General features: G+C 33.3%; 1 protein-coding gene across 16 annotated transcripts; it reads left to right on the forward strand.

The window, feature by feature from the left end:
• The first annotated feature begins 221 nt into the window (after positions 1-221).
• On the forward strand, positions 222-5,694 carry LOC114280912 (uncharacterized). Of its 16 annotated transcripts, none has more exons than XR_014342162.1 (4): positions 238-2,179; positions 3,514-3,595; positions 3,707-3,860; positions 5,266-5,694. XR_014342162.1 is itself a non-coding variant. In XM_082891595.1 (2 exons), exon 1 carries the CDS (start codon positions 323-325, stop codon positions 2,159-2,161), a length of 1,839 nt encoding a protein of 612 aa, XP_082747721.1. In that variant the 5' UTR covers positions 238-322; the 3' UTR covers positions 2,162-2,179; positions 5,266-5,694. The 16 variants fall into 16 exon arrangements, 1 of the variants encoding a protein (XP_082747721.1); XR_014342165.1 differs by having other exon boundaries at positions 3,707-3,819; XR_014342161.1 differs by having other exon boundaries at positions 3,741-3,860.
• The last annotated feature ends 8,254 nt before the right edge of the window (positions 5,695-13,948 follow it).

Genomic DNA, 13,948 nt, shown 5'->3' on the forward strand with positions numbered 1-13,948 from the left:
TAATGAAAATATACAAATTATTTAGATTAAAAATAAATTAAGAAATTAAAATTTTAATTGGTAAACTAAAAAGATTTATTTATTTATTAATTTTCCTAATTTTGTTTGGAAAAAATGCAAATTAATATATGCTTTCAAAAACAATTTCAAATTAATAGTAGAATTTATCGATTTTAATAATTAAAGCTATAAATTTTTTTGAACAATTTATAAATATTTTTGTCAACTCTCTCTCTCTCTCTCTCTCTCTCTGTCTCACACACACTCACAGTCTCTTTCTCTCTCTCTTCTCTCTCACTCACACACACAGAGCTTGAAGAATATGTCAAGAAGAGTTTGTGTTTCTTCCATTATTGAACGAAGAAGAAGAAGAAGAATTGCTGATCATAATTGTCAAAAAGGTACAATATTTCCCTCTCTAATTAATCTTCCCTCTTCATTCTTATTTCTTCTGTTTCGTTCTCGCTCTACTACCCGAAGCCCTAGTTCTCCTCCTGTTCGATGCAATGATCTCCAAGACGCTCTAAATTCGTTCAATCGCATGATCCAAATGCGACCTTTCCCCCCCATTTCTCAATTCAACAAAACTTTAGGTCCTCTTTTGAAATTGGGTCATTACGACCTCGCACTTCCTCTTATTGGGAAATTGCATTTTCTAGGCATTCATGTCGATATCTACACCTTAAACATTGCTATTAACTGTCATTGCCGCCTGAATCAAGTCGATTTTGGGTTCTCTCTTTTGGGTACCCTCTTTAAACGCGGTTATACACCTGATGTAACTACCTTCACAACTCTGTTAAATGGACTTATTTTGGACGATAAAACCCCTGAAGCTGTAGAGTTATTTAAGAAATTAATAAGAATGAGAGAAATTGAACCCAACGTTGTTATGTATGGAACCATTGTTAATGGGCTCTGCAGAACGGGGAACACTATCAGGGCTGTTAGTTTGCTTAGGATAATGGAAGAGGGAAGCTGTAAACCTGACACCATAGTGTATAACACGGTCATTGACAGTCTTTGCAAGGATAGAATGGTGGATGATGCTTTGAAACTCTTTTCTAAGATGAATGAACATGGCATTCTTCAAGATGTTGTCACTTATACCTCTTTGATTCATGGCCTATGTAATTTTGGCTGGTGGAAGAAGGCTACCGGAATGTTTAGAAAAATGTTGGATAGTGGTATTGCTCCGAATGTTCATACGTATAGTGTGTTGCTGGATGCATGTACCAAGGAAGGGAAGATGAAAGAGGCAGAGGTGGTACTTGAAATCATGATACAAAGAGGTGTGGATCCTAATATAGTCACATACAATGCTCTAATGGATGGATATTGTTTGCAAGGCGACATCGATGAAGCAATGAGAGTGTTCAATACAATGGTGGATAGGGGACTTCACCCTGATGTTTTTAGCTATACCATTCTAATCAATGGATATTGTAAGAAAATGAAAATAGATGAGGCTATGCATCTCTTTCGAGAAATGCCTCGGAGGGGGTTGCAACCTAACACCGAAACCTTCAGTGCTATGCTACAGGGTTTGTTTCGATCAAGTAGATGTGGAGCTGCTCAAAAACTTTTTAATGATATGCAAACTGCAGGCATAAATCTAGATTCTCAAACTTATGGTATCTTATTGGATGGGTTGTGCAAAAATGGGCATATTTCCGAAGCATTGTCATTATTCCACATGATGGAAAGCAACGGTTTACATCTTGATATTGTTATGTATAATATCCTCATTGATGCATTCTGCAAGGATAAAAAGCTTGATACTGCAAGGGCTATTTTCAGTAACCTTTCTTCCAACGGATTACATCCTGATGTTAAGACATATAATATGATGATACATGGTCTTTGTGAAGAAGGCCTATTGCATGAAGCTAAAGAGTTGTTTGTTAAAATGGAAAAAAATGGTTGCTTGGCAAATGATGTCACTTACAACACTATTATCCGAGGATACATTGGACAACAGAAGTGCTATGAGGCATTAATACTCGTTCAGGAAATGGTTCAAAGGGGTTTTTCGGCAGATGCATCCAATTCTTCCTTGATCATAGATATACTCTCAACTAAAGGACGAGATCCTGCTCTCCGAGAAGTGATAAAGAAGTTCATGTCAAAAGATAGTCATGGAATGCATGATATTGAGTAAATTTCTTAAGATGTGAAGGTAAAGCTACACACATTAAAATATATATTATTTGGTGAAATTCCTTTTTTTTTTTTTTTTTTTTTTGGGTTATATATTGACATGGACTTATACTTCTCCATTTACTATTTTGGACTTGTTGCTACATGACTTTGCAACTTGTTTTCACATGTTGTAGATTCTTGTAGACTATTTGTTACCTCTCTCTCCGCAGTATTTTAATTCACATGTTACAAATTCAAGTAGATTCTTTTTCAATCCCCACTGAATTATGTACAAGTGGTTATTTCTTAGGGGTTTAGGATAAATGACAGCCAGTGGTACTTTTGGAGATTTCTTTCTTGGGTATGTGGCATCAACTAGTTCTCTGAAGGAGAATTTATGGTCTTAGTAGTTGTAGAAGATTAAGGGTATGTTTGGTTTGGCTTTATAGAGTGATTTTGGGAAAAAATTTCTAAAAAATTTGTTTGGTTTGGCTTTGTAGAGTGATTTTGGGAAAAATTTCTAAAAATTTGTTTGGTTTGTAATTTTTCTAAAACAATTTCCAAAATCATTTTCTTTTTTTTACATATCAATCAATCACTTTTTCTTTCTCCTCTCTCATTCTCAATCACTTTTTCTCTCACACACATCTACTCAATTACAACAGAATATCAAATCATTCGAAACTCCTAAATTCCAAAACTACTTTCAAAATATACAATCAAACAAACCAAAAAAATTTCTAAACTCTCTCTCCAAAACAATTTTTAAAAGCTACTCTCTCAAAACGAAACCAAACATACCCTAAATATCTCCGAATGTGGTGTTGGAAGAGGCATAACTGTTGTAGTATGCTAAATTGGGTACGAATTACAATCATTGTTGGTCTTTGTGCTCTATGAGATTTATACAAAGCTTGAGAGGATTGGCATCATAGATGAGATTGTCATTGTTAAATGGAAGGGAAAAAAAAAAAAAATGAATAAATCTGTTTAGAAGTTGATACTCTTCCCAGTAGTGGGAGAGGCAATTCTCGCCTTTTTCGAATGCCTATTGTTGTTTTATAATTTCCATTTATGTATCTCATGCATAATGGCTCATAATTCTTTCACCCTGACAAAATTTTTGATTCCCCTCTTCTGAGGTTCATATCTCTGCCATAGTGCTAAGAAACCCCCCTACATACCTCGGTACTGACATAATTCAATGGCAAGAGCAAATTCCTGTTGAATTGACAACTGTTCCTTTTCTTCTAAGCTATTCAAATACATATTATTGTTATATTATTGTATTGGTATTTATTAGCACATATATTCTTTGTGTTGATTGTGATGACTGTCGGAAGTTCATTTGTGTTTTTGCTCCAATTGAAGGTCATGTACTGGTAATTGACTTCGTCAACTGGAGTATGAGCATGCTCTACAAAGCTAAAGCAAACGGGCCATTAAGGATCAGGTTTGGACTCATCGATCTAGTTTTAATTTGCTCCCTCATTCTGATAATGGTGAAGGGACTTTGGTAAAGGACCCACGTGCTGATTTTGGAGATTATTCCAATCCTTGATAGAGTTTTAAAGGCTGTATCATCTTGGACTGGGCAGGATTTCTTGTGGAATCAAGGAATTGGGAAGTACCTGCAACTGCAGAGCTTGATTTTTGCTGTTTGTTTCCTCATACAAGGCAAAAGTCTAAGCTTAATTCCTCATCATTACATCCCAAGGGTAGCAGTCTTTTTCAGCAGCACAAGCATAAAATTATTATTATTTTTATTTGAGTAAATTACACATACACTGACCTCCCTTGAGGTTTCTGACAATTTCAAAATCTGTCCTTGTGATTTTTGAGATGACTTATGACACTGCTGTGTTAATGGAATACATTTTTTAAAACTATTTTGCTCATAGTTATAATGTCATAAAAATTCATTTTTATCGTCAAATTCAATAAATTTTGAGAAGACAAATATACCCTGAATGCCTCACTCAATTTATCAGCTGAAGCCACAAACTCCGAAAAGTTTTGTTTCATCTATTTATTTGAACTCCTAAATCTATATGTATGTGTACATAGATATGTATTTGAAACTATAGTGAGAGTCTTGTTTTATTATTGTTTTCATTCTATGTTCATTTTGGCTTTCTCCTTGTCCTTACAGTGCATTCATCTGGAACAATAAGACTCATGTATGCTAGTCGATTGTTAGCATTTGGATGCCCCTTGTGCTCATAAACATGTAACCTGTCCATACATCTTAATGATTGGTAGTTTCTAAGTTCTATTCCTGGGAGCCTCTTGAAGATCAGATTGAAATATTAGAGCTTGAAAAATGCTTTGAATTAACCCAAGTTGATTATCAATAGCCATTATGGTGATCTGGAGTTGCAAGGCTATAGAAACTGCATCTTTGAACAACTCCAACATTACAAGGAAAAAGATTAGAAAGCGAAAAGGAAAAAAAGGAAACAAGTGACATAATAAGAATCAAGTCTATGTATTTAGAAATTTGATTTCTCTCTCTCCCCCTCTCTCTCTCTCTGCAGGTAAGAACAGAGAATAAATTTCAATTCATATAGTCTGATGAATTTACTACTGTTCCTTTTTCTTCTAAGCAATTCATATACTGTAGTTTTTCCATATCATTCTGTTGATATTTACTGACATTCTATGCTGTAATAGAAGGGGCATGCATTGGTCGTTTATCAACTGCAGAAATATTCCATTATGCTAGGAAGAAAATTTGCACATTTAGCTGCAAATTCACCATCAGGGTTTAGTATTACATTAGTTATGTTCTAGAGATGAATAAAAACCCTTTAGATTTCATTTGATGTCTAGCCAATTTGTGTTTAATTGTGAGAGTTCCCTTCATAGTGGAGGTTTTGTGATGCAATAATGTTACGATTGGCTTAAAGGTAACTTTGTTGGCCTCTTAACAAAAAAGAAAAAAAAAGGTTATCTTTATTAGTCACCCTTTTGACTTAGAGCTAGTGGACTTCATACTAGTGATCTTCTTCTTCATTCTCTCCCAGGAGATTGCCATGTTCAATGCAAATGCTCACTTGATACATCGTTTATAATAAATATAGATGCCGCTACCGCCTGAAAACATACATCTATTTTGTGCAGGTAAGAGAGGTGAAATTGATGTTTCCGGGTTGATGTTGATAAAAGCTTTATGGCAACATCCTTCAATAGATCTGTCTTGTAAATAAACGTTCCCCAGTTTCTACACAAATAGGAGAACAAGTATTGATACTAAATTGATTGACCATCAATCAGAGAGTGCATGGGAGTAACTCAGACCTTTTGCATTTGCAATGATTCTAAATGTAGCTAATTTCCTTGGTAGAAACAGTAAATACTTGGTATTCTTATAATCTCTACCCACTGAAGCTTTTGAACCACTCAGCTTACCAGGCATAGCATGACAAGTTATTTTTTTCTAAATTTTTTTTAAAGTGTTTGCAGCAATTATGATCTCTTAAATGGTTCTTGGAGATTCTCTTTCTCATATTTTCGATGAGAGATTGCTTATAAGAATTTTCTTTTTATGAATTTATTGTCAGTTTAGATTTTTAAAATTGGTGATGGAATTTTTGTTATATCATTATCTATCCTATTCCATGCCTTCAATGTTGCTTCAATGTTGACATGCCTATCATTTCTTTGTATTTTTTTTGGGGTCTGTGTGTGTGAATGAGCCATTGTTGTGCAAGACATATATCTTTGGAAAGAACAAAAGAAAATCTTTTTGGGGACTTCCAAATGTTCTCAGGTTTACTTTGTAGATTTTCATCAAAAATTGGTATTTGGGTTGAAGCTTCATTTGCTCAAATTAGTTTATCCTTTCAAAATTGGTATTTTCAATGATGGCGAACCAAAGAAATATTGCTTCATTTTTTATTTTGCATTTTTTGCTATTTGGCTAGAGTTTTGAAGCAATTTATGAAAAGTTGGTGAATATTTATTGCATTTATCTCTTGCAATGGAGCTGTTAACACCGCAGTTAAAGAAGTCATAGCCAGTCACTTAGTCAACCTTTGCGGATTCAAGAGATTAAAATATTTAGTATGTTTCGTTTCAATTTTTTGAATTCAATTTTTTTAGAATTGAATGTTTTTGTTTTTCGTGTTTTTTTTTTATTTTTATTTTTAGAGAATATTTTTAAAATTTGAAGTAATTTTTTTTTTGACTTTTCTAGATATATTTTACCTACATATATCTAAATAGTAAAATATTTGTGAAAAAATATTTTAAAAAACTAATAAAAAAATACAAAAAGTATTGAATTTTTATTTTATTTTATTTTTTTGGTGAATTTTTTGGTATTTAGTGTATTTTTTAAAGATTTTTTTACAAATATCATACTTTTTAAGTGTATTAATGTTTGATGTGTCTAAAAATTAAAAAAAAAAAATTACTTAAAACATTAAAAAAAATCATTAAAAATATTAAAATATGAAAAATAAAAAAGTAAATTTTTTTAAAAACCATCTTTTGAAAATCAGAACTAAAGAAACATTAATTTTTCAAAAGGCAATCCAAACTCTATTTCAAACTTTATCATTGTTTGTTAAAAAATCATTGCCCCTATTTTTGTTCTGTTTCAGTGCTTTGCTCCACAACTTTGGAAATTTTTTTTTTTTTTTTTTTTTATTATTATTATTACCGTTGCTGCTAGCTAGTCCTTTTCCGTAATAAAAAAACAACCAAATATTGATTTCTTAACTATTTGTGTGCTCAGCCCCTTTAATAAATAACAACTCGACTAAATTTAGGAGAATGATGGGGTTGTATGGTTGAATAGAAAATTGAGTTTTATCAATTTTTCAACAACTGTTGATAAGTTTTGTTAGTGTCGACACTAATTTTTTATAAGATTTGTTACTGTCAATACTAATTTTTGACAAGTTTTTTTTAATGCAGACGTTACTTTTTTATAAGATTTGGTAGTGTTAATACTCATTTTTGATAAGTTTTTCTAGTGTTGACATTAATTTTTTTTTATAAGATTTGCTAGTATCGATCTAATTTTTGATAACTTTTGCTAGTATTGGCACTTGACACTAGTGTCGATACTAATCTTTTATTTGTTTTGCTGGTGTTAATAATAGTGTTGATACTAAGGGGTTGTTTAGGATGATCTAAATAAGTGTATTTTTTGTCTTTTTACGAAAAGATGTGCAGAAAAGTAAAGAAGTGATGTGATAGAAAAAAAATAAAAAGATGAATTATTTTGCAATTGCCAAACTTGACCTAATTTTTAATAAGCTTTGCTAGTGTTGGTTTTAGTGTTGACACTAGTGTCGGCATAATTTTTTTATAGGATTTCCTAGTGTAGACAGACAATAGTATTGATTTCCTAGTGTAGACAGATAATAGTATTGATACTATTTTCAATTTAATTTGATTTGATTTCCTTTGCTAGTGTTGACACTAATTTTGGATAAGAATAATATTATATGTATTCATTAATGTACATACTAATGTACTAACAGATAATGTGACATCATTTATATGGTTTTAAGTATTTGTAACTTGTATAATAAATGTGTTCTATAATAATATCATAACACTAGTTGGTACACTAATGTGTATACTAATTGGTACATGTAGCACTACCGTTTTCATAAACTATTGACAGTAATTTTTATAAGATTTGTTAGTGTCAACACTAATTAATGAATTGTTTAATGAGTTGGTGGGGTCAGATAATTTATTTGATGAGTTGCTAATTTGTTTATTGTAGAGCACACATACTAAAATTTAATCATACATTTACAAGCTTAATGCGGCTCACTTTTGCCATTAGTATACACTTTAACACATTCTTTTAATTATTTCATTGAAGATGTTCTTAATATCTACGTTAATAACCTATGTTAAAATAATTTTAAAATATTATACATATATTTTATTATATTTAATTTCATACATGTATAACTTTTTAAAATTTCTCGTGCCTTGCAGGAATTTTAACAAAATCCATAATAAATTTGATAAATATAGTCATAATAAATATTGATAAATTATTTAGGAAAAATTGTAAAAAAAATATTTAAGATTTGACCCTATAACAAAATAAATCTTGAGTTTTTAATTTTATCAATTTAAACTTTAATTTTGTAATTTATTTTAATCTAAATCATTTACCTATTTCTGTTGACTAAAATTGACGAAAAAAATTGTATTTTAATCATCATATTCAATATAGGTGTATGAAAAATGTTTAAAATATTATTTTTTTACTGAGTTTAGTGACTAAAATATATTTGTCCCTTTAATTTTACCAAACAAAAATATGCAAATAGTTCAAATTAAAAACAAATAAAAAAATTAAGTTTTAAACTAACAAAATTAAAAACTCAGAATTTATCTGAGAATTTTTCTTTTTTTCTTTTCTTTTTTTTGGGAGAAAATTACTCATAAATCCCATTTGGAGAAATGTTGTTCCGCTTGGTCCTGTTTATTTTTGGTATGTTGTATTTATTTGATTTTGGGGTTTTGGATTTACATGTTTGCCCTTGTATTTGATTTTGTTTTGATTTGTTTTTTGATGTGAGGTGTGCATAGGTAAGATATGTTATTAAGTTTCTATTCTTTGAGGGGGTGATTTGTGGGATTTTGGTGTTACGCCGTTGGTGTGGTTGGGTTGATATGGGAGTTCTGTTTTTGCTGAAGGGATTGGTGACTGTTGCGTATTGTTGTTATTGCTTTTGGGTAAGGTTTTGTTAAAGTACTGGATGAATTCTTTAAGGTGAGTTTTACATGTTGGTTGTTTTTGATTCATTGTGTTTGTTTGAGGTTTCATTTCGGTGGGTGTGTCGTAGTTTGGTGGTGACGTTGTTAATGTTACATTGCTATTTGCTTTAATGTTATTTTGTTGTCTGTCGGGGGGATGTGTTGTGTCATCATATGGAGCCTATGGTGATCAGTCTGATTGTGAATGTTACGTTTCCATTTTTGTGGTGTTTATTTTATTTTATTTTCTGTGTGGGAGATGCGTTGTGTCATATCAGAGAGCAAATGATCGTCATTCGGGTCATGTAACACAATGGTTTTTTTTTGTTTTTTAATTGTAGGTATAGAGTTTGTAGTGTTGTTGTTGTGTACTTACGGACAAACCAATGCAGTTGTTCATCTTAATCAAGCATCCACATTTGTGCAGTTGGTTGATGGTGTGCATAGGAAGTTTGATTGTTTGGTACCTGGGTAGGTGTGTTTCTTGTTCAACATTCCTGGATACAAGAAGTTTAAAGTTGTTTTTGACGGCGATGTTCAGAACATGTTGACCCTTGCGAAGTCGTTCGGCATTAATCATATTGATGTGCTTATTCAAACGTGGAATGACGGTCTAGGCGTTGGATGTGGGCTAGCAGATTCTTCCAATGTTAGTGATTGTGATAACAGTGAGGGGCTAATGTACGACATGGAAGACCGGGTGGATTTGTTGCCGTTATATTGTCTTCATAAATCGAAAATGTTTTTGTCCACTGGATTGGCTTATGGTATTAAACATATTGGTCAATCTTTTTGGGGCAGCGCACACGAATTCCGGATGGTACTTTGCAAGTATGCTGTTGAATGTGAGTGTCAATTGAAGTACATAAAGAATGACTCCGTATGGATCACAATGTGTGTAAGTTTGCAACGTCAGCTGGTTGTTTGTGGTTGGTTCACGCAAGGGTGGCAACGTTGAATGGGGTGTTTAGTTTGAAGAGGTTTAACAGCTTACATTCATTCGCGTACAGGTTTAGATTTGGTGTTTGATGTCATTGTGAATCGTGTGCATGAATAACCGCTCACCTGCGTGATGGACTTGTTGTTCAATATGAAAAACGATTGCGGGTTGGACATTAGTTACCGGGTTGCCTGGTTGGGGGTGGAGAAAGCGAGAGTTGAAATATATGGAGATTATGCAATATCGTTCAACCAACGCAGGTGGTATAGTAATTCAATTATCGAGAACAACCCACCCAGTTACATCAATTTGGAATTCAATCAACAAATTGGCAGGTTTGTAAGATATTTTATTTCTTTTCTAGCATGCATAGATGGGTTCAACCATTGTCGTCTGCTTTTGTTTCTTGATAGTACGTTTTTAAAGGTGAGGTTCAAGGGGAATTTGCTCGCTGCGACAACTAAGCATAATAACCAAGGTTTGGGTTTGCATTTTCCTAAGTGTTATTGCCCTTTTTTTTTTTTTTCTTTCCAATTTCACCATACTGTCACAATTCACATACAACAACAACATATGAGTCATATTGGGTTAATCAATATTAGTGATTCATGTACGTTTTCTAACAGGAAATTTCTGCAGATCCTTTTGCTATCGTTGATTCTGAAAATGCATCTAACTGGGAGTGGTTCTTGCATTAGTGATCGAAAGTTGTGGCCGTAGCAGGACGTCAACGTTTACCCGATTGTAATGCTGGCCTCTTGCAATCAATGCCTATTGTTTTCTTGTCGTTACATCACACATTGTGTTTGTTACATCTTGAAATGAATTTACGAGACCAGATGAAATATGTGAATGTGGACCAAAAAATTGGGTTGATGCGCAAGTTACAAGAATGTGCTTATGCGCGTACAATATCGTCTTTTAACTAGAAGATCAAGATATTGAAACAATGTAGCCCAACAGTGGTTGGAAATTTCTTACAAGATTTGCATCCAAAACAATGGGCCAATACATATTTCAGGTATCGTTTACTAACATTAAAATGCCAACATTTATGAACAAATAACATTTAACACTCACATCGGTAATTTTTTCCTTTCGCAATGGGTGCAGGTATGGTGAGATGTAGTCTAATGCAGCCGAGTCGTTCAACAATTGGATTTGAAACGCTCGTCATCTCCCCATTACTTAGTTGGTGGATGCAATTAGGGGTCAAATCATGGAGCAAATGGCGAAGCATAAAGCTAAATGTAGCGTGTAGGTTGGAGAGCTTTGCCCGAAGATGGAAAAAAATTTGGACCCTGTGTTTAAAAGTAGCAAGTTGTGGATTGCTAGTCAAGTCAACGAGAATGTGTTTGAGGTTCGCTCACACCTATCTATGTTGATCGATATCAACGCGCGTACATGTTTGTGTTTTCAATGGCAATTGAATGGTTTCCCATGTTCCCATACGGTTATTGCATTTCGGAATAGTGGTAGAAACATATACGACTACGTTGACCAGTTCTACCATGTTAAGGAGTTTAGGGTAGCTTATTCTAGGGCTATTCACCCAATTCCTATGGTGGGAAAACCCAAGTTCAATAGGGTAGATTACCTAATTGCACCACCTATTGTTAAGCGGCTACCCAAAAGGCCCACACGGAAGAAGATTCCATGAAAAAGGTGAGGTTATGTGTGACGATCCCGACCTTCAAACTATTATATTACATTATTTCAATAAATCTAATTGCATGATTATGTGCTTAATTGCGTGATTACATGCTTAATTTTGTAATTATCTATTATTACATGGAATATCTGTTCGATTTAGCAACTTAGAGATAGAAACTGAGAGCCTAGTCAGCTTCAGAAGCTGAAATTGATCAGGTTAATAGATTAATTAGAATATTTAGAATTTTATGGCAACTTTAATTGAAAATTGATTTGAATCAAAATAATTAGAATAAACTGATTGAAATTAGTTAGAATTGAGCCTAATTACTTAACCTTAATCATACTTGATTAGGCTAAGCTAATCACGCTTGGTGGGAAAACCCAAGTTCAATAGGGCAGATTATCTAATTGCACCACCTATTGTTAAACGACCACCCAAAGGGCCCACACGGAAGAAGATTCCATAAAAAAGGTGAGGTTATGTGTGACGACCCAGACCTTTGAACTATTATATTACATTATTTCAATAAATCTAATTGCAGATTATGTGCTTAATTGCGTGATTACATGCTTAATTTTATAATTATCTGTTATTACATGGAATATCTGTTTGAATTAGCAACTTAGAGACAGAAACTAAGAGCCTAGTCAGGTTCAGAAATTGAAATTGATCAGGTTAATAGATTAATTAGAATATTTAGAATTTTATGGCAACTTTAATTGAAAATTGATTCGAATCAAAATAATTAGAATAAACTGATTGAAATTAGTTAGAATTGAGCCTAATTACTTAACCTTAATCATACTTGATTAGGCTAAGCTAATCACACCACATGAATAGGTTAAATAAGCTTATATGCTCATGATATACAACTCTTGGCTGAGAATTGAGAGGGAAAGAAGAGAGCTCAACACCTTAGAGAGAGAAAGAAGAGATTTGAAGAAAATTTGCTAGAGATTGGTGAATTGAGCTAGGCCAACACTTGTATACAACATTAGGTATGAAATCCATCTTTAATTCTTAGAAATATTGCATGGAGAAGTTTAATTCAACCAACTTCAGCACTCTTTTGCATGTAATTTAGAGTTCTGTGCTAGATTTCCATGAATTAAGTGTAAAATAGTTGAATTGCATACATGCATGTGCATTTTAAGTGAGAATCCATGAAATTCTCACATGCATGGCATTTTCGTAACCTAACTTGAGGGTTTTATCATGTTTTTCATACTTATAAGAAGATACAAATTCAATTTGATGCATGTATGATTCATATTTCAAGCTTTGGGTTGCCAAATGGATCATGATTTTGAGTAAATGATTTCAAATTGGGAGTGTTTTCAAATTATATAATGATTCTCCATGTTTTTGTAACCATTTTTGCATTAGAAATACAAGTTCTGGGGCTTTGAATATTATTTTTGAACTTCAAACACAGTTTTGGAAATTTTAGAACTTGACCAGTCCGCTCGAGCATGAAAATCTAGCTTCCAGAAGTTTTACAAAATTTTACAGACCGCTCGAGTGACCGAAGTGACGCTCGAGCGAGGACCACTTTTACTTAGTCTTCCACTCGAGCAACTGTCGAGCGGAAATTTCATGTGACCAGTACTTTGCCAAGTTTGCACACCGCTCGAGCGATCGAAGTTGCACTCAAGCAACTACACTTATTTTTGGATGTTCGCTCGAGCGAAAAAAGCTGCACTTGAGCGGAGACCCTGTTTTTAGCAAATTTTGACTAACTCTTCTAAGTGCATATTTGCATCCTCATGACATTCCAAGTATTATTAGACACCAAATAGACTCACACAGTCATGGAATAAGCTAGAAACACATAAAAAGAATTGAATTAAAATGAAATAGTGCTTCAATTGTGCTTTTGTTATGTGTTTGTTTAGGTGGACGTCCGAGGCTTAGTGAAAACACAAACCACTATGAGTAATAACTTTATAAAGATATGATCAAGTTATGTTTACTTTTGAAAATGCTATTGTTATCGAAATTGATATATGATTGACTAAATGAGTTATTGAAACGTTATTTTCTCATAATGAATGTAGTTCTGTTTTAAAATGGTTTTGTGGCATCCATTGAATGTAGGCCCTTGCCTGGGGGAAAAATACCATGGCTAGGCCCTTGCTTTGGGGAGACAATACCATGGCTAGGCCCTTGCCTGGGGGAGACAATACCACGGCTAGGCCCTTGCCTGTGGGAGATAATACCATGGCTAGGCCCTTGCTTGGGGGAAACAATACCATGGCTAGACTCTTGCCTAGGGGAAATAATACCATGGCTTTTGGATTGATTGACACACAGAGATCTTTAGTGTTAGACTGTTGTGGTCTATTATCATTGGAATGTTATTACTTCATGGATGTACCACATAAATTGATATTGAAAGATCTTGATGATAAAGTTAATGAATTATTGAGAACATAAATGAAATTTGGTTTGGAAATGTTGTTGAGCCTCAT

Source organism: Camellia sinensis, chromosome 10 (genome assembly GCF_055761805.1).
Source record: "Camellia sinensis isolate YWXY chromosome 10, ASM5576180v1, whole genome shotgun sequence".
Taxonomy (NCBI): domain Eukaryota; kingdom Viridiplantae; phylum Streptophyta; class Magnoliopsida; order Ericales; family Theaceae; genus Camellia; species Camellia sinensis.